Genomic DNA, 27,074 nt, shown 5'->3' with positions numbered 1-27,074 from the left:
GTCTGAACGCTCTCCCCGTGAGTTTCCTCCGGGTTCCTCCCACGGTCTGAAAGACGTGCTGGTTAGGTCACTGGCCATGCTAAATTTTCCCTCAGTGTACCCGAACAGGCACTGGAGTGTGGGGATTTTCACAGTAACTTCATTGCAGTATTAATGTAAGCCTACTTGTGACACAAATAAATAAACTTGAAACAATTCTGTCGGTGGAAACAAGACGACACTGGAAAAGGTCGTTGCTGCTTTTACCAAACCAGTTAACATCATAAACAATAAAACATCCGTCAGAATAACCAAGCCTCTTCCACTTCCCTACGCAGCATAGAAACCTGCCAAGAGGGAATTGGACACTCTCTCATTGTTAAGTGTTTTCATAAGATATTCAGAATGGTTGGAACAATATTGTTGGGAGATAGAACAACACAGCAGCTAAGTATTCTCACCCGAGAATGAAAACATGCTCCAGACACAATGTGAAGCAAAACAGAAAGTCAGCAGCCAATGTTTTCAAATAAAATGGAAGGAAACCGACATTCACTGTTTCCTCCAATCGTGCTTACACTTCAGAAGTAGTTAATTGGCTGTAACCTCCTTTGAGATGTCCCGAGCCATGAAAGGCGCCATCTAAATGCAAATCTTTTTTATTGTTTGAAATTGATGACGCCAATGTTAAAATTAAGCCTCTCTCTCTCCAGCCTCTGCCCCTGGTCCCTTTCTGTCTAATCCCAGTCCCTCCATTCCAATCTCTCTCATTCCACTCAGTCCCAAGTCCCTCTCTGTATCACCAGTTTCCAGTGCCTCTCTGTACATTTAGCACCCTCTGCCTGTGTCTATGGTTCTATGGTCCCCAATTCCCAGTGTCTCCCTCCATCTCCAGTCCCTCTCCCTGTCACAACTTTCAGTCTCTCACTCAGCTCTTGTTCCTTCCTTTGTGTCTCATTCCCTCTCTCTCTGTTTTCAGTCACAGTCCCTCCCTCTCTCCATTCTGTCCCACTCCCTCTCTCCGCTCTATCTCACTCCTGATCCCTGTCTCTCTCTCTCCAGGTTAAAGTCCAACAATACCTGTTGGACTGTAACCTGGTGTTGTTAGACTCCTATGACTCCTTACTGTGTTTACCCCAGTCCAACGCCGGCATCTCCACATCATCTCTCTCTCAAGTCTGTCTCACTCCCTCCATCGCCCTATTCTCAATCACAGTCCCTCTCTCACACACAATAAAAACAGAAAATGCTGGAAAATCTCAACAGGTGAGACAGCATCTGTGGGGGAGAATAGAGCCAACGTTTTGAGTCTGGACTTTGTCATGGTCCCTCTCTCTCCCTGTTCTGTCAGTCCCTCCATCTCTCTATTCAGCCCCAATTCCTCTCTCCATTCTGTCCTACACCCGCTCTCTCTCTGTTTTTTCTCTCCCACTCCCTCTGTCTGTTCCATTTCACACCCTCTATCTCTCCATTCTCAGTTCCGATCCCTCTCTCTCCGTTCAAAGTCAAAGTCTGCCATTTACTGAAGGTCTCGGTGACAGAAGGAACAAGATCTCAGTTTGACACCGGTCTTCATTCTGAATCCTTCTTATTTTGTTGTCCTTTATTTGAACATTCATTCCATTTGTTACAGCATTCCATAATGATGATCCAGGTGACAGTGTGAATTGAAATGGTAGCTACACCCTCAGGGACGGCACGGTGGCACAGTGGTTAGCACTGCTGCCTCACAGCACTGGGGACCCGGGTTCGATTCCGGCCTCGGGTCACTGTCTGTGTGGAGTCTGCACATTCTCCCCGTGTCTGCGTGGGTTTGCTCCGGGTGCTCCGGCTTCCTCCCACACTCCCAAAGATTTGCGAGCTGAATTGATTGGCTGTGCTAAATTGACCCTAATGCCAGGGGGATTAGCAGGGTAAATGTGTGGGGTTATGGGAATAGGGCCTTGGTGGGCTGTGGTTGGTACAGACTTGATGGGCCAAATGGCCTCCTTCTGTACTGTAGGGATTCTCCGAAGAAAAAAGCAGCAAGTGTGAGGGGAGCTGACACAGCTGTCTAGAAAGGTAGTTATTGGGATCGAAGTGCTGTACTTCCTGATACAGGGTGAGCTGTAATGGGCTGAATATGTGCTGGCTCTAGAATCCATCATTACATCTGGATGTGTGCTTTACTGTCACTGATGTTCCATTCTGAATGAATGCTGTTCCTTGGCTAACTGTAAGGTGTGACCGAGGGATTCTGTGCTTCTAACCCACATCCTGTGGAATAATTTTTTTTTAATGAATCAGATTGTGTCCTGATACATGGGGCGGAATCTTACCACTGTTCACACCAGTGGGACTTTCCCATCCCTCCGCAGTGAATGGAGATCTGGCTGGCTGACAAACCTCTGACCTCGCCGCAGCGGGAATATGGTGTGAATGGCCGGTAAGATCGCGCCCATGAACTCTCTCTCTCTCATAGAGTCAGAGTCATAGAGGTTTACAGCATGGAAACAGGCCCTTCGGCCCAACTTGTCCATGCCACCCTTTTTTTTAAAACCCCTAAGCTAATCCCAATTGCCCGCATTTGGCCCATATCCCTCTATACCCATCTTACCCATGTAACTACCTAAATGCTTTTTAAAAGACAAAATTGTACCCGCCTCTACTACTACCTCTGGCAGCTTGTTCCGGACACTCACCGTCCTCTGAGTGAAAGAATTGCCCCTCTAGACACTTTTGTATCTCTCCCCTCTCACCTTAAACCTATGCCCTCTACTTTTAGACTCCCCTACCTTTGGGAAAAGATATTGAGTATCTAGTTGATCTATGCCCCTCATTATTTTATAGACCTCTATAAGTTCACTCCTCAGCCTCCTACGCTCCAGGGAAAAAAGTCCCAGTCTATCCGGCCTCTCCTTATAACTCAATCCATCAAGTCCCGGTAGCATCCTAGTAAATCTTTCCTGCACTCTTTCTAGTTTAATAATATCCTTTCTATAATAGGGTGACCAGAATTGCACACAGTATTCCAAGTGTGGCCTCGCCACAGATGCTGCTTGAGCTACTGAGTGTTTGCCAGCGTTTTGAGTTTTTTTTCTGTTCAGGCATCTTGCTGGTCGAACCTGTTCAGGTTGGGACCTTCTCCAACTGAATGGCCAACAATGCACAGAGCACTCAACAAAGAACAAAGAAAATTACAGCACAGAAACAGGCCCTTCGGCCCTCCAACCCTGCACCGACCATGCTGCCCGACTGAACTAAAACCCCCTATCCTTCCAGGGACCATATCCCTCTATTTCCATCCTATTCATGTACTTGTCAGGACGCCCCTTAAAAGTCACTATCGTATCCACTTCCACAACCTCCCCGCCGGCATCGAGTTCCAGACACCCACCACCCTCTGTGTAAAAAAACTTGCCTCGTACATCTCCTTTAAACCTTGCCCCTCGCACCTTAAACCTATGCCCCCTAGTAATTGACTCTTCCACCCTGGGAAAAAGCTCCTGACTATCTACTGACCCAGGGAACCAATGGGAGATCACTTACCTCTTATAGAATAAGTGGAAAAGAATCAACAACTGGATTGTGTTATCAAAAATATTTATTCATGTCGGAATCATAACTTTTATCTATTACAATCCGTATTTTGGAGTATGTTGCAACATTGCTTAAATAAATATAGACAGCTGGGTTAACATTGGACAGGATGTGAGTGATATAGGCTACATAAGACTTTGAAATGTTTGCAAATTTATGAGATTTAATGATTGGCACGTACATTTTTGGTTATTATAACATGTCAAGAATTATCTTCAAAAAAAAACCGTAATAATGCTGAATACATCAAGAAAGTTACCATTCGTTCGATTTACTTCGGAAAATGAAGTCAATTTTAACCAAGAAATGTAAACAAAAATTCAACGTCCAGCAGACGCATTGAAGTTACTCAAGAATCCCAGATATGAACCCATGGATTCCACCTCACAACAGAGGTTGGCTTACGACAGTATGTTCACAATGTCTATTTTCCAGAGACAGGCATGAACACATGGACATTCGGACACACAATCAGGTTCGATTCCCGGCTCGGGTCACTGCTTTTGTGGAGTCTGCACATTCTCCCCTTGTCTGCGTGGGTTTCCTCCGGGTGCTCCGGTTTCCTCCCACAGTCCGAAAATGTGCTGATTAGGTTGATTGGCCATGCTAAATTGCCCCTTAGTGTCAGGGAGATTAGCAGGGTAAATACATTGGGTTATGGGATAGGGTCTGGGTGGGATTGTGGTCGGTGGGCCGATGGGCCGAATGGCCTCCTTCTGCACTGTAGGATTCTATGATTCTATATGTTCATGCCTGTCTCTGAGGGGGCCGGGGGTGGGGGGGGTTATCATGTTTCTCATTTTCATGAATCTTGTGTTTTTTTAAGTAAATTGCGAGTGTTATCAGCAATTTGATATTTTCCGTTTCTATTATCTGTGCATTAAGCCCATAAATGTGCAGTAGAAATATCAAGTTGTCACGCAGAAGATTGTTGTGTGGGGTGGGTGGAGGGGGTGGGTTGGGGGGTGGGGGCGCGGGCGGGGGGGAGGTGGTGCAGAGGAGTGAGGGAAAACCAATAAACCTTCTCTCGGTAGCAATCTGCAATCCAGCCTGTCAATGCGTGATGTTCACCAACTGATTGGTTGCATTACGCCTATTACTGTCTTTGACCTGCCACGCATCACTGACATAATGGCCGGAACTCTTCCCAGCTCGCCCGCCACGGAATGGGAGCGGGTGAGGATCTGACAGCGGAAATCTCCGTTGACCTCGAGCGAGACAGTAAAATCCCACCCAATCTTTCTGAACTGATGGGTTTCTTTCCGATAGTGGTATGCGATTAATCCCCTTGTATTTCCATTCACAGTCCCCAGGTGAGTTGTTCTGCGTTAAAATTGGGACGGAGTTGGCCCCGTCGGAATGGCTTTTGCACCTTGACTTTAGCAAGCAAGGGCAGTGCTGGAGTTCAGCAAATTCCCTATCATTGGCTCACACAGTGTGAAGGAGAACATTTTGGGATCTTTGCCCAACCTCCCCCCAACATTTCTTCTGCCTGCCCCTTGACAAGGTGGAGTGTTTAGACCCCCCCCCATAAAGCACTCCCCAGCCAAGCCAATATCCAGTAGAATTCATCGCACTTTGACTAGTCAATGCCAAGTTGTTGCAAAGAATGAGATCTTGAGTCTGACCGCCAACCTGGCATGAAATGGAGCAGACACGATGGACCGAAGGGCCTCTTCCTGTGCGGTAAAACTATGGGCGGAACTTTACCGGCACGTCCGCCCGAGGTTCGTATGATTCCACCCCCCCAAGGCCAATGCCGAATGCTGTTCTCCGAGCCGAGCTTGCCCCCGGAATCAGGGCAAGCATGCCGGTAAAATTCCGGCCTATGAGTCTATGAAATCCCTCAGAGAACCTGGCACTGATCTGTCCATCGACATAATAACCCAAAATCTTAGACAGAGTGAGCTGCAAACCTGTTGTCCGGTTCCATTTTACCCCTTTGCCCCAAGGCCCATTACTGACATTGGACATTTCTTACTGTGGTACCTTATAATGACTCATTGGTCTAATATCAACAATTCACATTTTCATTCATGGATTCACAGAAGTCACTGAAGGAAAAGTTCAATAATGGCGATAAATCTTTGGTTTGCTTATTTTTTTTTTAAAAAGAGAATGGAACAATAGGATAGGCAGAATTCCATCTGCGATTTCCCGTGAAAATACAAATACAGGTAAACTTACACAAACACTAGCCCAAAAACATCTTTTTTTTGAAAAAAAAAGTCAACTCCCAGCGCTGAAAGCCAGTAGTCGTGAAAGGGGAAAGTTTCGTTTGGGGCCCAGTCACTTTCACACAGTCAATATGGCTTGGTTTGAGGTGACGTCAGCTGAGGTCGGATGGGGGCGGTTGGGGGGGGTGAGATAATAGGTTCAAGCGTTCGAAGGTTACGGTTCACCCCCCACTGTTCACAAGCACTGCCGGTGAGGTATTCCGAGACACCATCAAGCATTTCGCCCAATGAAAGATTCAAGAAAAAAAAAAGTGCAGACATCAAAACGGTCACAAGTGTTCCACACGGACACGTTCCTTCAGCATGAAATAGCAAGATCAAAACTACCTTCATTTTCTTTGGCTGTACGAGCTCTTATTGCATTTCTTGAAGTGACAGCAGCAATGACTGATATCCTTTGGCAACAACCACCTGTTAGTGCCGCCCAGATGCTCGAGACTTGGTAATGCGTCAATAGTAATGGCACGCGCCCGTGTAAACATCATACATCAAACACCATGTCGTACTGCTGCTCCTTCCTCTTCCTGCAGCACTTGGTGATAAGCACAACGTACAGAGTCAACAACATGACCCAGTAGCAGGCGTAGAGGACCGCCCCGATAATGAGAACTGTCTGCTCTGAGTCAGAGAAGGGGTCCCTGGTCTCGTTGTAAATGGTGTACATGACCCCTCCCAGGAGTATGCTGAACCACACCGAGACCGGGATCAGCCCGATGAAGTTCACCACGATGGTCTTCCTGCCCGACGTCCCCCAGCCCGCTTTGTTGATGGTGGCGATGGCAAACATCTTGGCCGGCAGCAAGCTGGACATGTAGAGCACCGAGTAGAGGGACATGAAGACCATCACGATGTTACCCCGCAGGCAGCTGGCGAAGGAAGACTTGATGAGACCCACCAGCTGGACGGTGAGGAGGAAGAGGAGGATATTCCAAATCCGTCCCCGGTAAAAGAGTTGGATGACGGTGGCGATGAGGAAGAAAGGGAAGAATCCAGTGATTACCGCTTCGTAGGTCATCCACAAATGATGCTTGTGGAACCACAGGGCATTGTACAGCCACTCCCTGAAATAGGACTTACTCCAGCGAGTCTGCTGGTTCAGCCACCTCAGGTACTGCGTCGGGGTTTCCGTCAGGCATTTGGATCTTGCTGTGTATTTTGTGGCGTATCCGAGGCTCAGGACGCGGTTCGTCAAGTGCCGGTCATCCCCGAAGCTACACTGTGAACCCAGGAACTCCTGATTGTACCAGTCCTCCATGAACTCATGGAGTAAGTTGTTTCTGTACATCCCTAAGGGGCCACTAATGCACTGCACACAGCCAAAGTAGGACTGGCAGGCTCTTTCAATGTTGAAGGCCATCCAGTACCTGACACTACTCAGGAATGAAATCCACGAGTCATATTTGTTGAGAATCTGTCAATTGGGGAAGAGAAACACAAGATATTAATTAATTCGCTCAAAAACAATCCAATGTCTCCAATTAAAGAACCAGTTGCATGATGGGAATGGTGTGGGGTGGAGGGAGGAACACTTGTCCATTTATTCTTTTATTAATTACGTTTTTATTCCAGCCAAAAAAAACAAATTCAAATTGAATCCAATTCATGGTCCCCACAAGAGGGACAAACAAGATCTAAGCTGACAAGATAAGATATTAGCCAAAACCCTACCATCTCGCCCGCCATGGAATCAGGACAGGGGAGGTTCCCAGAACAGAAATCTTTGTTGGCCTTGGGTGGGATTTTACGATCTCACTCTTCCCGGGCTTGATCCGAAGCTTCATTTTAGCCAAAAGGCCAAGGTGGCTTAGAAAAATTACATCAGGCAATGCCTCAGTTTAACCTCATTGGCTACCCTGACCCTTTACTCTACCTTGAGAGGTTAGTGAGCCTGATCACTGACTCTCCCTTGCCAGGTAAAGTGCAAGCACAGATAATTATATCTGACCTGTATGGGGATTGAACCCACGACCTTGGCATTATTAGCACTACACTCTAACCATGTGAGCCAACCGGCCAACTCCAGCTATCCACTCATGTTTTAGGACAACATATCCAACAGGATCACTAACATTATTCAAACAATAAACAGACTAGTGAATACGCTGGTCAATGGCAATAAGACTTGTTTTCAGAGGCACTAAGGAACCACAGTGAGGTAATTCACCCTGACTAGATGAGAATGTACAAGGCATGATCAGTAAGTTTGCACATGACGCTAATGTAGGCGGTATTGTAGACAGTGAGGAAGGTTATCACAAATTGCAGCAGGATCTTGATCAGCTGGGGAAGTGGGCCGAGAAATGGCAAATGGAATTCGACACAGATAAGTGCAGGGTGTTGCATTTTGGAAAGTCAAATCAGGGTAGGACTTTCACGGTGAATGGTAGGACCTTAGGGAGTATTGTGGAACAGAGGGACGTTGGAGTTCAGGTGCACGGTTCTCTCAAGGTGGAGTCACAGGTAGATCAGGAGTGAAGAAGGCTTTTGGCATGCTGACCTTCATCAGTTAGGGCATTGAGTATAGAAGTTGGGAAGTTATGTTGCAGTTGTACAGGACGTTGGTGAGGCCGCACCTGGAATATCGTGTTCAGTTTTGGTCACCTTGCTATAGGAAAGGTGCTATTAAACCGGAGAGAGTGCAGAATAGATTTGCAAGAATGTTGCCAGGACTCAAGGGACTCAGTTATAGGGAGAGACTGGACAGGCTGGGACTTTTTTCTTTGGAGCGTAGGAGACTGAGAGGTGATCTTATAGAGGTGTATAAGATCATGAGAGGCATGGATAGGGTGAACGCACTGTGTCTTTTTCCCAGGGTTGGGAATCGAGAACTAGAGGGCGTAGGTTTAAGTTAAGAGGGGAAAGAATTAACGGGAACCTGAGGTGCAACTTTTTACACAGAGGGTGGTACGAGTGTGGAATGAGCTGCCGGAGGAAGTGTTTGAGGCAGGGTCATTGACAACATTTAAAAGGCAGTTGGACAGATACATGGCTAGGAACGGTTTAGAGGGATTTGGGACAAATGCAGGAAAATGGGGTTAGCTTGGATGGGCATTTTGGTCAGTATGGACCAGTTTGGGCTGAAGGACCTGTCTCCGTGCTGTAGATTCTATGATTCTATGACTGGCTGCACTCACACATGCAACACCTCCCACATCTGCAGGTCTGGGCACAGGGCACATCTGTCGGGTTCTTGTCTTCTCAGTGGGCAAGTCACATCGCTGACTCTGAAAGAGCTCCCCTGATTTTATCCCACACTTTCCTCTTTCCCCACCTGCAAGTGTTTATTCAATTCTTTTCTGAAGGTTATTATTGAATCTGCTTCCCCCACTTCCAGATCACAACAGCCTGTTGCATAAAGAAACTTCCTCTCTGCTTCTTTTAATAGTGACCTTCAATCTGTCTTCCTCCGGCTACCTATCTCCTGCCAGTGGAATTGCTTTTGCTCATTATTTACTCCATCAAACCCTTGACAATTTTCAACACTGCAAATAAATCTCCCCCTTAACCTTCTCTGCTCTACAGAGAACAATCCCAGTGTCTGCAGTCTCTCCATAACTGAAGCCTCTTAACCCTGGTAACATTCTTGTAAAGTTCCTCTGCACCCACTCCAAGACCTTAACATCCCACCCATTCCCTTCAGAAAGGGATACAGTTGCTGGAGCTCGGGGCAGGGTGGGGGTGGTCAGGGTTGGCCCGGGCATGTTCGAGGGGGCAAGCGATCAGGCTCTGTGGGGGGGGGGGGAGGTAAAGGGGTGAGAGAGCCAGTGATGCGAGGGTCGTGATTGAGCTGGCCAGCAATTGGGAAGTGTCAGTGCAAGCCCACTGTCCATGCGCCGATCTCGGCACTGACAGATTGGCGCATGCGCAGTGCCTCACTCAGCGCTATACTGCCGGCCTCTTCTGCGGGAATAGACCCCGCCTAATGATTTTTCACATAATTCACGCTCGTGCACTCAGCAATGCACAGAGTGTGGGAGATTCATTTTGAAACACCTGCTGAAAAGACCAGTGCGATTCACTCCAACTTTCACGGTGGTTAGCACTACTGCTTCACAGCTCCAGGGACCTGGGTTCGATTCCTGGCTCGGGTCACTGTCTGTGTGGAGTTTGCACATTCTCCCCGTGTCTGCGTGGGTTTCCCCGGAGTGCTCCGGTTTCCTCCCACAGTCCAAACATGTGCGGGTTAGGTTGATTGGCCGTGCTAAATTGCCGCTTAGTGTCAGGGGGACTTGCTAGGGTAGGTGCATGGGGTTATGGGGATAGTACCTGGGTGGGATTGTGGTCAGCGCAGACTTGATGGGCTGAATGGTCTCCTTCTGCACTGTGGGGATTTAATGATTCTATGAGTTCCAAAAACTCACGATCCTCTGAGAGAAAGAATTTCCCTCCATCTCCATCTCAAACAGGCGACTCCTTGTTTTGAAACACTTGACCCCTTAATTCTGGACTCTCCTGAACGTTGGAAAATTAAATTCTCTCGGGGCGGAGTGGGGTCCAATATTCAATAAAGAGGCTCCAGTTCCCCCGTGTTTACATCCCTCCCTGTAATGACCTCTGAAATTCACCCACTCTCTCCAGCTGCTGCTTAGACAGTATCTCACTGTGCATGGTTGAGGAGATAGCTGGGGGCACCGCACCCGTACCTGTACATCACCTCCAACCCCTCCAACCATCGGATCCTCCTCCAGAATTTTAACCATCTCCACGGTGGCAGCGGGATCCAGCATTGTATCGGAATCACAAACCTGGCCAAAGGAAAGCAGGCATGTTAATCACTGAAGAGATCAAAGCAATGCACCCTGCAATGTAATCAGCCTACAGCTCAGAAACAAACTGGTCTATACTGCTCTGTTCAGGTGTTTCTGCTTCAATCAGACATCCATCCATCTGAAATGTTTGCTCGTAATCACATAATCTTCTTCGAGGGTTGTTTGGTCGCAGTCACCCCAAACTCAGGTGTTGCTGAGAAAAGACTCACGTTGTCAAAGCCGGTCCTTACAGAAAGAACAGGTAGACACATTTCAGCCATTTCACCTAAACAAAACAGGTGACAGCCATTCATTCCCCAGGGCAATGTCTTGACCAATCAGGATGTGGAGATGCTGGCGTTGGACTGGGGTGGGCACAGTAAGAAGTCTCACAACACCAGGTTAAAGTCCAACAGGTTTATTTGGAATCACGAGCTTTCGGAGCGCTGTTCCTTCATCAGGTGAGTGGAGAGGTAAATGTATTTGTGAACCTACCTCTCCACTCACCTGATGAAGGAGCAGCGCTCAGAAAGCTCGCGATTCCAAATAAACCTGTTGGACTTTAACCTGGAGTTGTGAGACTTCTTGACCAATCAGAGTCAACCTGCCTGGTTTGAATGGCTTTTGCTACCAAATAAACCTGTTGGACTTTAACCTGGTGTTGTTAAACTTCTTACTGGGTTTGAATGTAAACAAAGCTTGGCAGTTGACGGCTTACTAGTGCAATCTCCATGGCAATGCCTCCACCAATCAGAGACCACATGCCAACCAATCAGCATTCCTCCTCTCTTGGAGCATAAATTATTTTTCTTTTACATTTGGTATTCCTTAGAATAACCTCCTTGGTGAGGTTTGGAAGGGGGCGAAGGGAGGGGGGGGCAAGGGGAAGGGGGGGTTCGAGGGGAGGGGGGAAGGGGGAGGTGCATGGTAGTTTGTCCAGACAGATGGATCCACTGGCACCAAAGGTGAAATATTTCAATCCATTTTTTGAATGCACCCTGGACAGGTCCATGCCCTGTCACCCCTCTCTGAGTGAAAGAAGTGTCAACTGAAGTCAAAAAGTATAAATCACAACATTAGTAATGGTCCGTGGCAAATGCTGATTTTTGTCAAAAGTTCCTAACAAGTTGATGAGTTTTGTCTTGGTCTGTTAATGTTTTTAAATTAACTTTTGATGGACTTTGCTTCAGATTCCTCCCATTGACAAACTGCAGTATTACCCTCCTTTCAAACCCAGTGAACACGTCAAGAATCTATAGATGTGAATTTAACGATGGCCCCCTGCGGATCAATGAGTTACGATGCCTGACGGTTCATGGTATACTATTTGAAAAGGAGCTGAATAAAACGCCTCAAAGGTCAGGGAATTGTCAATATGACATCTCCACACTATCCCGGTACCCACTGCCATCCCCGCACCACTCCCCGTTCTCCAAGTCTCATTAGAATAGAATAGAATAGAATCTGACAGTGCAGAAGGAGGCCATTCAGCCCATCGGGTCTGTACCAACAACAATCCCACCCAGGCCCCATCACCGTAACCCCACATATTTTCTCTGCTAATCCCCTGGTACTAAGGGGCAATTTAGCATGGTCAATCCACCTAACCCACACATCTTTGGACTGTTGAGAGGAAACCGGAGCACCCGGAGGAAACCCACGCAGACACGAGGAGAACGTGCGAACTCCACACAGACAGTGACCCGAGCCAGGAATTGAACCTGGGTCCCTGGCGCTGTGAGGCAGCAATGCTAACCACCGTGCCACATTGAGCCAAGAGAGAGAACACAGCGAGGATTCCTGCTGGGAAGGTAAATGCAGGTGGATGTTGGGATGAGGGAAAAATCCCAGAGTGTCTTGCTTGGTCTCCAATATCAGATGAGTCGCGATTGGCCAATATTTGGGATTTATATGCGTGAGGAATATCCATTCAGGTGAACACTGTCACAATAGCCATGGCCGTAATCAGTCAATTCAGGAACGATACGGGATAATTGTCGTAATAATACACCTATTAATTAATGAAAATTCAAATGTATCATCTGTAATCATGATACATAAGGTTTTTGTGAACCAACTTGATTATAATTCCCAATAATTTTCCTAATCGCTGCTTCTTTATAATGCAAGTATAATTTTGCAGTGATATGAATACCTGACAGTCATAGAATCATAGAATCCTACAGTGCAGAAGGAGGCCATTCAGCCCATCGAGTCTGCACCAGCCACAATCCCACCCAGGCCCTATCCCAACCTATTTACCCTACTAATCCCCCTGACATGAAGGGGCAATTTAGCATGGCCAATCCACCTAACCCACACAATTGTGGGAGGAAACCGGAGCACCCGGAGGAAACCCACGCAGACACGGGGAGAATGTGCAAACTCCACACAGACAGAGTCACCCGAGCCAGGAATTGAACCCGGGTCTCTGGCGCTGTGAGGCAGCAGTGCTAACCACTGTGCCATCATGCTACCCCAGTCTTCCCCTGCATTGGAATCATTAACACTGACGTATTTATTATTATGTGGGAGGTCTGACACACCTTTCCCCAATGTTGACGCAAAGACTCCTATGCTGAAACATGCGTGACTTTGGCATTTTTCTCTGCTAATTGTCAATGTTTAAATCTTCTCCTATTCCTCTCTGGAATAAGTCCTTGTTGTGGAACAGTTCTACAAATTCCAGTTACCAACTGGCACCTTGTGTAATGACTTTTATTCATGGCTGCTAGGAAGCTATTCAAACACATAGAGCATCTGTAGTCCTGTGCGTGCCCACTCGGAGCAACAGCCACTGAATAGTGAGCAACACTGAGTGCCCCTTTATTCCCTATTCATTCACTGAATATCGGCATTGCTGGCTAGGCCAGTATTTATTGCTCATTCCTAATTACCCTTGAGAAGGTGATGGTGAGCTGCCTTCTTGAACCGCTGCACTCCATGTGGTGTAGGTACACCCACAGTGCTGCTAGGGGGGGGAGTTCCAAGATTTTGACCCAGTGACAGTGAAGGAATGGCTATATTATTCTAAGTAAGGAGTTTAACAACACCAGGTTAAAGTCCAACAGGTTTATTTGGTAGCAAACGCCACTAGTTTTCGGAGCGCTGCTCCTTCGTCAGGTGAGTGGGAGTTCTGTGCACAAACAGGGTCCCACTCACCTGATGAAGGAGCAGCGCTCCGAAAGCTAGTGGCGCTTGCTACCAAATAAACCTGTTGGACTTTAACCTGGTGTTGTTAGACTCCTTACTGTGTTTACCCCAGTCCAACGCCGGCATTTCCACATCATATATTGTTCTAAGTCAGGATGGTGAGTGGCTTGGAGAACTTGCAGGTGGTTGTGTTCCCATGTATCTGCTGCCCTTGTCCTTCCAGATGGTAGAGGTGGCGGGCTTGGAAGGTGCTGTCTAAGGAGCCTTGGCAACTTGCTGCAGTGCATCTTGTAGATGGTACACACGGCTGCCACGGTGCGTCTGTGGTGGAGACTCCGGAGTGAATGTTGAAGGTGGTGGATGGGGTGACAATCAAGCGGGGTTGCTTTGTCCTGGATGATGTTGAGCTTCTTGAGTGTTGTTGAGCTGCACCCATCCAGGCAAGTGGGGAATATTCCATCACACTCCTGACTTGTGCCTAACTCAATACAGACCAGGAATGAAACTCTGTGATATTCATGGTTTCTGGGGCTGATCTATTCATCAGACAAGTTTCTCAAGTCTTTGTGGAGAGCTTAGGGATAAATCTAAATTAAATGCTCCGGGGTTTTGTGTGAGGAAACTGGGTTCAATTTGTGGAAACTGGTTCTGTCGCGACATATCAGTCTGAAAACTATTGACAGATCAGTGGCTGCTACAATTAAGCCTTCAATCTGACGATATAACACTACACCAGCTGCTGACAGGGTCAACCTGGAACACATTACAGCAGGAAGAATCATGTTTTTGACATCAAACATCTTGTAGATGTCCCTGTTGTAATTCACTCTCAATGAGCAAAGCTGAGATCACTTTACTGAAGATGATACAAGCAGGAATTTTATTTTACTCGAGGAGGTGGGGGTTTTACTCCCTGAAAGGGAAAGTTTGGAAGTCATCCAAGATCCAGATGTACTTTTGTTTAGGATCTGTGTATTTTTTTAAAAGGAAACAGTCTATAAAACACTAGCTTGGCCTGAACTGGAGTATTGTGTCTAATTCTGGGCAAGTCACCTTTCGGAAGGATGTGGAGGCTTTAGAGAGGGTGCAGAAAAGATTTAAGAGAATGATTCCAGGATGGGGGGACTTCAGTTCGTAGAATCTACAGTGCAGAAGGAGGCCATTTGGCCCATCGAGCCTGCACTGACAACAATCCCACCCAGGTCCTGTCCTATCCCTGTAGCCCCACATATTTACCCTCCTAATCCCCTTGACACTAAGAGGCAATTTAGCATGGCCAATCAACCTAACACACACATCTTTGGACTGTGGGAGGAAACCGGAGCACCCGGAGGAAACCCACACAGACACGGGGAGAACATGCAAACTCCACACAGACAGTGACCCGAGGCCGGAATCAAACCTGGGTGCCTGGCGCTGTGAAGCGGCAGTGCTGACCACTGTGCCACCGTGCCACTGTGCCACCGTGCTGCCCAATTCTCCAGATAGACTGGGCAGTTCTCCTGTCAGAGAATATTGAGATTTGATGGGAGGTGTTCAAGATCACGAAGGATCCAGGCAAAGTTCCCAATGGCAGGAAGGGGTACTGGAGGAAACCAATTAAAAATGAATGGCTAACAGAACCAATTGTGACTTTTTTTTAACAAATCAAATATGTGCTACCTGGGAGTGTGGTGGAGGCACAAATCTTTCCATAGAGTTACGGGGAAAGGGGCGGGGAGAGGAATGTGTCAAATTTCTCTTGCTGAGAATCGACACAGTTCAATGTTCAAAGGCAACCTTCGGTGCTGTAACCATTCCACAATTTCATACTTATTTGCAGTCATAGAGTCATAGAGGTTTACAGCATGGAAACAGGCCCTTCGGCCCAACTTGTCCATGCCGCCCTTTTTTTTTAACCACCAAGCTAGTCCCAGATTGCCCGCATTTGGCCCATATCCCTCGATACCCATCTTACCCATGTAACTGTCTAAATGCTTTTTAACCCGCCTCTACTACTACCTCTGGCAACTTGTTCCAGACACTCACCATCCTCTGTGTGAAAATGTTGCCCCTCTGGACACTTTTGTATCTCTCCCCTCTCACCTTAAATTTATGCCCTTTAGTTTTAGACTCCCCTAGATTTGGGAAAAGATGTTCACTATCTGGCTGATCTGTGCCCCTCATTATTTTATAGACCTCAATAAGATCACCCCTAAGTCTCCTACGCTCCAGAGAAAAAAGTCCCAGTCTATCCAGCCTCTCCTTATAACTCAAACCATCAAGTCCCGGTAGCATCCTAGTGGTAGTCCTCCAAGCTATTCAATAACTAGGAAGCCTCAAAGGCATACAGTGAAATCTGTACACTGTCACAGTTGCAATCACGTAACCGTCATATCTTTGATGACAACGTGGCGATGCATGTTTCTGGCACAATTTGCATTTACAGAATTGCGATGTTGCATGTACAGACCTGAGTGCCTGAACAACCTCTTAGTGATATTGGAGAAAATAGTGGACACTTGGGAATGATTATAAGGCAGCTATCTAATTGGCGGCGGGGGGTGCGGGGGGGGAGGTTACACACATCATCACGAAACCTGGGAGAGGGGATTGAATGGTTTACAACATGTTTTTCCGAGTTCGCAAGATCACCTTATTACTTTGGAATTACATTGGAGACTATTGTTAGAAAATATCTATGTGGCCGGTTTTGCCCAGTCTCTTGTCCGCTTGCCCTAATTGGTAAATGTTTATGATGTCATCCATACAGCCAACAGCTGTGTAGTAACTACAACATTGTCAAAAAATAACTTCCAGCTGTTTTCTAGGGAATCCAACAAGTATCATATGATCGTATATTGAAAAGGCTGAGAGGTTATAGCCATCGAGAGAGTCTGATCAGGACTGTGCCTCTATCCTCTAGTAAAGAGAAAGCAGAGGTTGTCAAGAGATTATGTGAGAGTTTGGTAGGATAAAGGAGATATTTCCACTTGTGGTGAAGTTCAAAGTTGGGCCATAAATGTAAGATAAATCACTAAGGAGAGGCGATGGCCTAGTGGGATTATTGCTAGTTTATTAATCCAGAAACTCAGCTAATGTTCTGGGGACCCAGGTTCAAATCTGTCACGGCAGATGGTGGAACTTGAATTCAATAAAATAAATCTGGAATTAAGAATCGACTGATGACCATGAAACTATTGTCGGAAAAACCCATCTGGTTCACTAATGCCCTTTAGGGAAGGAAATCGGTCGTCCTTACCCTGTCTGGCTTACATGTGACTCCAGAGTCACAGCAATATGGTTGACTCTCAACTGCCCTCAGGCAACTAGGGATGGGCAATAAATGCTGACCAGACAGCGATGCCCATGTCCCACAAATGATTAAAAAATAATTACAAATAAATCAACTGGGGAATTCAGGAGAAACTTCTTTACCCAGAGAGCGGTGAGAATGTGGAACTTTCTCCCACAGGGAGTGGTTGGGATGAATGATACATTTAAGGAGAAGCTGGATAAACGCATGAGGGAGAGAGGGATAGAAGGCGATGTTGACTGGGTGAGGTGAAGAGGAGGCTGGTGTGGAGCAGGGATCATTGGGCCTGTTTCTGCACAGACAGCTCTGTAATGTGAGAGCTCATACTTGCAAGAAACAGGTCACACTGTTGGCATTGATTACAGGCGCAATGGAGTCCCACAATTCCAAAAGAAACAATCCATACTCGGTTATCTTATAAAGGTTTATAAAATCATGAGGGGCATAGATAAGGTGAAGGGCCAAGGTCTTTTCCCCAGGGTAGGGGAGTCCAAAACTAGAGGGCATAGGTTAAAGGTGAGAGGGGACAGGGATCCGAGGGGCAACTTTTTCACACAGAGGGTGGAGCGTGGATGGAATGAGCTGCCAGAGCAGATGGTAGAGGTGGGTACAATTACAACATTTAAAAGACATTTGGACAGGTACACGGATGGGAAAGGTTTAGAGGGATATGGGCCAAACACAGGCAAATGGGACTAGTTCAGATTAGGAAACCTGGTCGGCATGAATGAGTTGGGCCGAAGGGCTTGTTTCCGTGCTGTATATCTCTATGACTATTATCTAATTTCACTCCAAGATCTACAAAGTGCCCAACGGGCTTGTGGGTTTGCAGAATGAGCCCAGTTTGTACACCAATCCATCAACTCCTATTGGACAGGAATGCGAGGGGAATGACTGGGTACTGATATTCCCCCATCAGTGAATATTCTGCAGATATACACCGTCTAGACTCACAGTGACCTGTCTAGACGCACCTGCTTAGAGCTGTAATACATAATACACAAGATGAGAGAGGAATGTCTAATCGAGGCTGATGCAGATCCCTTACTGTCTGAAACTGGATTCAGTCTCAATGTGAAGAAGCTAAAGGAAGATTATTCCAATGACTGATGACTATTATTGTAGCGACTAGTGGGCAACAGTCCACATCTGGGAAGATTGGCATGGAATTTACCAGATTCATTTCCTCTAATAAGTGTTGGAACTCTTATGGAAATCTTTTCTGTGGGGTTTATGTGACATGAATCAAGGTAAATGACCTCCATTGCTATAATTGCTTTCTAACAGTGCTGGAGTGCACAGGCTAATGTGAATGGCAGATAATATTTAACCTTTCTCTATAATCAGAAGATTTGACTTAAGTGCATTATTCACAAACTATAGATCTGACAAGGTTAGTGCTTTTTTCTTCAAACATTTACCAAGCAGACACAAAGTTTTATTGGAACATTACATATTATATAGGACTCCCTTTATAGCGAAACATTTATTAAGTTGTTCCCCAATTTCTCTAGAATCACAGAATGCCTGCAGTGCGGAAGGAGACCATTTGGCCCATCGAGCCTGCGCTGACTCTCCAACGAAGCATCCCACCCAGACCCTATCTCTGTAACCCTACATATTTAATCCGCTAATCCCCCCCACCGCCACCTGCTCATCTTTGGACACTAAAGGGCAATTTCACATGACCAATCCACCTAACCTACATATCTTTGGACACTAAGGGGCAATTTAGCATGGCCAATCCACCAAACCTGCACATTTTTGGACACTAAGGGGCAATTTAGCATGGTCAATTCATCTAACCTGCATATCTTTGAACACTATGGGGTAATTTAGCATGGCCCATCCATCTAACTTGCACATCTTTGGACTGTGGGAGGAAACCGGAACACCCGGAGGAAGCCCATTTGACTTGGAACTATCTGAAGAGTCTTACTTGCACATAATCCACAGTGCGCCCCAGTGCCTTGAACGCAGTGTACATCACTTCCCGTTTGCCTCCCCACTTCTGCATTACACACACGCTCTTGTTGGACCTGATGAGCCTGGTGAGGTACTGCATGCTCTCGCCGTGAGCCTCGTCACTCTCTCCCGGCCCTTTCTCGTGGAAGTTGCTCTTCCACACGTAGCTGGCTGACCGCTCCCTCCCCATCACCTCGCCGAAGATGTCCATCATGTACAGGTCATCCTCACTATTCCCATCGATCACCATGATGACGTTCATTTCCGGGTAGGTTAGCCTCTTGACGGAGAGCAGACACTTCCTCAGATAATCCGGGTCCTCCTGATAGGCAGCGATGCACAGGGCCACCGACTTGTTCAGCTTGATGGGGGTCTCCAAGGAACGTTTCATCTTGCGGTGCTCCAGGAACGCAAAGAGGCTCTGAATGAGAAGATGCAAGGCTAGGATCGCACCATACAGTCCGAAGGAAAAATAATAATTGTCCGTGGCTATGAACTGATATCCTACAATGTAGGCAGCAGCAATTCCCAGCAACAGAGCAAGTCCGAATAACGTTGTCCCCACAATCCGCAGGATGGACGTCAGGTTTTTGCAACGCATCTGTAACACCACAGGGAGAAAAACATGGAGTTTATATTTTCTTTAGAAATTACAATGCTATTAATTAAACACTTTATACAATAGAATCATTGAATCCCTACAGAAGGAGGACATTCGGCCCATTGAGTCTACACCGACCCTTCCACAGAGCATCTCACCCAGGCCCGACCCCGTAACCCCACATACGTACCCCACTAATTCCCGAACCTACACATCTTTGGACACTAAGGGGAAATTTAGCATGGCCAATCCACCTAACCCCCACATCTTTGGGCACTAAGGGGCAAGTTAGCATGGCCAATCCATCTAACCTACACATCTTTGGACACTAAGGGGCAATTCAGCTTGGCCAATCCTCCTAACTTGCACATCTTTGGACACTAAGGGGCAATTCAGCTTGGCCAATCCTCCTAACTTGCACATCTTTGGACACTAAGGAGCAATTTAGCATGGCCAATCCTCCTAACTTGCACATCTTTGGACACTAAGGGGCAATTCAGCTTGGCCAATCCACCTAACTTGCCAATCTTTGGACACTAAGGGGAAATTTAGCATGGCCAATCCACCTAACTTGCCAATCTTTGGACACTAAGGGGCAATTTAGCATGGCCAATCCACCTAACTTGCCAATCTTTGGACACTAAGGAGCAATTTAGCATGGCCAATCCACCTCACCTACACATCTTTGGACTAACCAAATACTAAATACTAACTTCTTTTCACATGTCCAATTGGCACAAACTTTGCCAGACTGATTCAACATCCATCTGCACGAGTACACTGCATTTTAATTCATTCACGGAAAGTCTCTCTACATTGCACTCTCTCCTGTTATCATATTGTCACTCCAATTTGTGACTTCACCTCAAAACGGAAGTTGCACTGGGACAAAAGGGGTTAAATTACTCAATTATTGGAGATCTAACTGAGGTGTACAGGATGATAAAGGAGGATTGACAATGTAAATGTGGGAGGCTGTTTCCTCTTGTGGGGCAATCTAGAACAAGAGGTCATAGTTTTAGGATAATGAGTGGCAGATTTAAAACAGAGATGAGGAGAAACTACTGTCAAGAAGCACGGTGGCACAGTGGTTAGCACTGCTGCCGCAGGGCGCCAGGGACCCTGGTTCGATTCCGGCCTTGGGTCACTGTCTGTGTGGAATTTGCATGTTCTCCCCGTGTCTGCGTGGGTTTCCTCCGGGTGCTCCAGTTTCCTTCTATACTCTAAAGATGTGCAGGTTAGGTGGATTGGCCATGCTGAATTGCCCCTTAGTGTCAGGGGCATGAACAGATTAAATGCATGGAATTCACTACCCGAGAGTGTAGTGGATTGAGTACGTTTAAGGAGGAGGGACAGATGCTTAATGAGTAATGGGTTGAAGGGCTATGGTGAATGGGCAGGAAAGTGGAATTGAGGCTGAGATGAGATCAGCCATGATGGTATTAAATGGTGGAGCGGCTCGAGGGGCTGAATGGCCTACTCCTGCTCCTGTTATGAGATAGATTGTGCGGGCTTGTGTTTCCTTAAGTACAGAAGATTAAGCAATGATCCAGTTGAGTTTTGTTCTGGTCAGGAGTTTGATAGGGTAGATTGTGAGAAACTCATTCCTCTGGCGGAAGGAGTCCAGAAGAATGGGGCAGAATCTTTAAGATGTGTCAGGCCATTTGGGAGTGACATCACTTCCTCACACAAAGGGATGTAGAAACCTGGAACTCCCTCCCCCCCAAAAAAACTATCAGGGGGTCAACTGAAAGTTTCACAGTTGAGAGATTTGTTAGGTAAACACAGAATCAGGAGGAGGCCATTCGGCCCTCCGAGTCTGCTCCGCCATTCATTTTGATCATGGCTGATCATTGAATTCAATATCCTGGTCCCTCTTCGCCCCATATCCCTTGATCCCTTTAGCCCCAAGAAGTTATATCTAATTCCTTTTTGAAATCAGACAATGTAAAGGGCGTTAATGGAGTCAAAATACTAGACCTAATTTAATAGAGGAGCAGACCCGAGGGGCTGAATGGCCTCCCCTTTCCTCCAATATTTCTGCTTGAGCAATGACTGTGGCCGCGGCTGAGCCAGGAAATTCAGAGAACGCCTTGGTTCACCGACATGGGAGCGAGGGCAGCTTCTGATGACAAACTGCTCATAAGTAACAAGCGAGACAGGAAGAGCAAAGTGTTATTTTTCTTTCCCTCCCAGAATCAAGGATCTAACAAGTGAAGAGAAGTGAGCGTCAGTACAGTAACAGCAGTCTGAAGCAGTCCCACGTCTCGCCAGGTATATTTATTACACTTTGGCTGCAACTTTCTGCTTGAGTGTTTGTTTTTCCACCCGCCTCTGGTTATGTTACCTTGTAAAGGACACTGCTCTTTCTGTTGGCTCTCACACACGCTAAGTTTACTTTTTATAAAAAGGTTTTAGAATTAAACTGGTAGGCTTCTTGTACAGTACACACGTAATCCATTTCAGGGAATATATTTTCAGGATAACAAGTTCAATCCTGTTCTATTTTGATTTCAGCTGCGTCAGGACAATCTTGCTGCTAATTCTTAGCTACTTCTTTGACCAGGTTTCTTCTGTCACTTTGTCCCAACATCTTATAATGTGGCTTGATGTCCAATTTATTCTGACCGCACATTTGTGAAGCCCCCGGCAGATTTTTAACCATGTTAAGGCATGGTATAAACGCAATATTTTGGTTGTTGTGGAGTTATGCAGTAAGGAATTGGTTCACCTTCATGGTGGCACAGTGGTTAGCACTGCTGCCTCACAGCACCAGGGACCTAGGTTTGATTCCCGGCTTGGGTCACTGTCTGTGTGGAGTCTGTACGTTCTCCCCATGTCTGCGTGGGTTTCCTCCGGGTGCTCCGGTTTCCTCCCAAAGTCTAAAAGGTGTGCTGGTTAGGTGCTTCAACCCAAACCAGAGTGTGGCGACTAGGGGAATTTCACAGTAACTTCATTGCAGTGTTAATTTACGCCTTACTTGTGACTAATAAATAAATTTTACTTTGAACCAGATGGGGTTTTCTGACAATGGCTTTGTGGTCATCAGTAGATTCTTAATTCCAGATTTTTGTTCTTGAATTCAAATTTCACCATTTGCCGTGGGATTTGAACCTAGGTCCCCTGAACATTAGCTGGGCTTCTGGATCAATAGTCTAGCGATAACACCAGTAAGCCATTGCCTCTCCAATTGCTCGAGAGTAGGTGGTGGTGAGTTGCTTTCTTGAACCACTGCTGTCCGTTTACCTCACTCTGTTCCTTCCACTTAATCCAGGCCTGCACATTACTGCCCAATGCACAGAGTCAAACATTCCCAAACTAACCCAGAAGTCTTTTGGAGGGATCCCTCCCATTGGCTGGGTTAATTAATTGCTCACCCTGTTTTACTGAAAGAAATTGATGGGACAGAAGGAGAATGTGATCAAACTGCTTGGAATTGCTGCCTAATGATGCAGTAAAGATTGCTACATTTAAGTTATGGCTGGGGAATTCAGACATGCACCACTTCAATTAATCCATTGGGGGAGGCGATGGCCTAGTGGTATTATTGCGAGACTAGTTAATCCAAGAACACAGCTAATGTTCTGGGGACTGGGGTTCAAATCCCCCTCATGGTGGAATTTGAATTCAATTTTTTTTTAAATCTGGAATTAAGAATCTACTGATAACCATGAAACCATTGTCGATTATCAAAAAAAAAACCCTATGGTTCACTAATCTGCCACCCTTACCCAGTCTGGCCTGCTTGTGACTCCAGAGCCACAGCAATGCAGTTGACTCTCAAGGGCCAGTGACACCCATGTCCCATGAGTAAATAAAAGTAGGGACAAATAACAAAGGCTGGCCTTGTCAGTGATAATCACATGCCACAAAAGAATAATGTTTAAAGATTATTGTCACAAGTAGGCTTACATTAACACTGCGATGAAATTACTGTGAAAATTCCCTAGTTGCCACACTCTGGCGCCTGTTCGGGTAACACTGAGGAAGAATTTAGCACGGCCAATGCACATAACCAGTACATCTTTTGGACTGTGGGAGGAAACCGGAGCTCCGGGAAGAAACCCACGCAGACACAGGGAGAACGTGCAGACTCCACACAGACAGTGACCCAAGCCAGGAATTGAACCTGGGTCCCTGGTGCTGTGAGGCAGCAGTGCTAACCACCGTGCCACTCTTGCAAGGGTTGTGGCGCTTCAAGAGTTTACAGATGCAGGGAAGAGCAAGGCCATGGACGGATTTGTAAACGAGGGGGAGGATTTTAAAATGGTGGCATTGCCAGGCTGGACGGGAACGCAGGCCAGCAGGTACAGAGGGGTAATAGGTGGATGTGAGTAAGGATGCTCCATTTTGCTTTATAGTGTGAATCCTGCATTCTTTCTCGGTCCAGTCTAACCTTCAGATTAATTGTGTGGAGACTTGGACTCTCTCTCCCATCTCCCTCGGAACGCTTACCTTTCTGTTCAAGCAGAGGAACAGGCCATTCAGTATTTCAAGCCTATCCCACAATGCAGAGGAGATTTACAAGGATGTTGCCTGGATTGAGTGGCATGCCTTATGAGGATAGGCTGAGGGAGCTCGGTCTTTTCTCCTTGGAGAGACGAAGGATGAGAGGAGACCTAATAGAGGTGTATAAGATGTTGAGAGGCATAGATCGGGTGGACTCTCAGAGGCTTTTTCCCAGGGTGGAAATGGCTGCTACGAGAGGGCACAGGTTTAAGGTGCTGGGGGGTAGGTACAGGGGAAATGTTAGGGGGAAGTTTTTCACACAGAGGGTGGTGGGCGAGTGGAATCGGCTGCCGTCAGTGGTGGTGGAGGCAAACTCAATAGGGTCTTTTAAGAGACTCCTGGATAAGTACATGGGACTTAATAGGATGGAGGGTTATAGGTAGGCCTAAAAGGTAGGGATATGTTCGGCACAACTTGTGGGGCCGAAGGGCCTGTTTTGTGCTGTAGTTTTTCCATGTTTCTAATTTAGTAAAATCACAGCTGATTTGTATTCTAACTCTTTCTACCCTCCTTGGCTCCAAGTTAAAATGACACGTGAGTCGATGTCTCTCTGGGGGAGGATGGTTGGATGTTGCAGTCAGGCAGAATCTGAGCAGTTTAAACAGGGCATGGTGCCAAGCAGCTGGATTTTAGAACTGCATCTATCAGCCTCAGGATTGTACCTTCATACCACTTCACTCCAAAAATCAGGTCCAGTCCCACTCCGGGTGTACACCCCAAGTATTAGCAAAAGAATGACTTGTATTTCTATAGTGCCTTTGATGCGCCTAAAGATGTGCGAGTTAGATGGGTTGGCCATGATAAATTGTCGATTAGTGTCACGGGGGTTAGCAGGGTAAACATATGGGGTTACAGGGATAGAGCCTGCGTGGGATCACTGTTGGTGCAGGCTTGATGGGCCTTCTGCACTTTAGGGATTCTGTGATTCTGTGCTCTCAGGATGTCCCAGAGTTCCTTACAGCCATTGCAGTATTTTTGAAGTGTAGTCCAGTGTTGTGACATCGGAAATGTGGCAACCAATTTGTGCACAGCAAGATCCCGTGAACAGCAATGTGATAATGACCAGATCATCAGCTTTTGGGTGTTGATTAAGGGATAAGTACGGGACCCAGGGCACCAAGGAGCTAAACCACCACCACCCCCCCCCCCACCCACCCCCCCACCTTGAACCTTTTGAATTCACCCAAGAAGTCAAGTGGGGCCCCTGTATCACACCTCATCCAAAAGACAGTGATTTTCCAGTGCACTTGTCCCAAGATCGGAAAATCCCACCCGAGGTCAATGGACCTTTGCATGGTCCATGTCCTGCCCCCTACGATTCCTGTGGTGGGCAGGACAGGAACATTCCACCCAGCATCTCCAACAGGTTAGCATTTTCATTTACACCTTCGCAATGGGACTTAGACCTCCAACCTTCTGGGTGAGAGTGTTACCGACCGAGTCATAGTTGATGCCATACAGCACTACTCATACTCAGCAGTTTAAGCTCTGATTCTCACACCTCTTATATTGCATGTGATGGAAATTAGAGCATTAAATAATGAGACACCACAGTGGGGCTTGCAGTGAATAATCTGGCACATTGTTACAGTAATCCAAAGCATCTTCAGACAATTCCTGGTGTTATAGAGTCATAGAGGTTTACAGTATGGAAAAAGGCCCTTCAGCCCAACCTGTACATGCCGCCCTTTCTTTTACCACTAAGCTAGTTCTAATTGTCTGCATTTGGCCCATATCCCTCTATACCCATCTTACCCATGTAACTTTCTAAATGTTTTTTAAAAGACAAAATTGTACCCGCCTCTACTACTGTCTCTGGCAGCTTGTTCCAGACACTCACCACCCTCTGTGTGAAAAAATTGCCCCTCTGGACCCTTTTGTATCTCTCCCCTCTCACCTTAAACCTATGCCCTCTAGTTTTAGACTCCCCTACAACTGGGAAAAGATGTTGACTATCTAGCTGACCTATGCCCCTCATTATTTTATAGACCTCTATAAGGTCACCCCTAAGCCTCCTACGCTCCAGGGAAGGAAATCCCAGTCTATCCAGCCTCTTCTTATAACGCAAACCATCAAGTCCCGGTAGCATCCCAGTAAATCTTTTCTGCGCTCTTTCTAGTTTAATAATATCCTTTCTATAATAGGGTGATGAGAAATTGTTGAAATAATATCAGGATATTTGGAATTTTTAATAATTTTCTTTGAAACAGCGAGAATCCTGAAATATTAAACATGTTTTTTGAAATTTGTTTTATGGGATGTGGGCATTGCTGGCTGGCCAGCATTTAGTGCCCATCCCTAACTGCCCTTGGAGGGCAGTTAAGAGTCAACCATATTGCTGTGGTTCTGTAGACCAGACCCGGAAGGACGGCAGATTTCCTTCCCTAAAGGACACGGTTGAACCAGATGGGTTTTTATGACAATCGACAATGGTTTCGTGGTCAGCAGTAGATTCTTAATTCCAGATATTTATTGAGTTCAAATTTCACCAACTGCTGTGGGAGGATTCGAACCCGGATCCAGATCTTGCTCTGCGTCTCTGGATTACTAGTCTAGTGACAATATCACTGGGCCAATGCCTCTCCTTAATTAGAGCAGTAGAACTATAATGAGGGTGCTTAATATATTTTTTAATGAAATGGGTAATTAATTTTCCGCAGTTTATATCTGGACCAACACAAGCACCAGAATGGATGGAATCTCGTTGGCCCGTTTCCATCCCACCATCAAATGGACTCTGGGCTCAATTATTTGACAGAAGCGACATCTCGGCAAACTTTTCATCTTTCACTCTTCCTTCTCCCCCCTTGGATTGTTTATTCATCTTGCCTGAGGCATGTCTCCGGTTGCAATCTCATGGCCCCCATCTGGTGGCCAGGCCTCTGGTACAGGTCACCCTCCATTCCCATTTGTTGATGAGAAAGAAAATCACTTCGTGGTCGTGAAGATGGGAGTGTGTTAACTCCCAACTGTGAGCCTCTCACCCCCCTGACCTCCCGGTTACTGGG

The 27,074-nt window shown here is 46.6% G+C and overlaps 1 protein-coding gene across 1 annotated transcript in view; it reads right to left on the bottom strand.

Moving 5' to 3' along the window:
* Positions 1-3,551: 3,551 nt before the first annotated feature.
* has2 (hyaluronan synthase 2) overlaps positions 3,552-27,074 on the bottom strand; it is a 34,946-nt gene continuing 11,423 nt past the window's right edge. The window contains exons 2-4 of the mRNA XM_078217163.1: positions 18,931-19,557; positions 10,439-10,540; positions 3,552-7,206 (exon numbers count right to left, since the gene is read on the bottom strand). Of these exons, the coding sequence (XP_078073289.1) occupies positions 6,277-7,206; positions 10,439-10,540; positions 18,931-19,557 (1,659 nt within the window). The 3' untranslated portion in view covers positions 3,552-6,276. The remainder of the gene's footprint in view (positions 7,207-10,438; positions 10,541-18,930; positions 19,558-27,074) is intronic.

Source organism: Mustelus asterias, chromosome 7 (assembly GCF_964213995.1).
Source record: "Mustelus asterias chromosome 7, sMusAst1.hap1.1, whole genome shotgun sequence".
NCBI lineage: Eukaryota > Metazoa > Chordata > Chondrichthyes > Carcharhiniformes > Triakidae > Mustelus > Mustelus asterias.
This window is presented reverse-complemented; position numbering and strand designations above follow the sequence as displayed.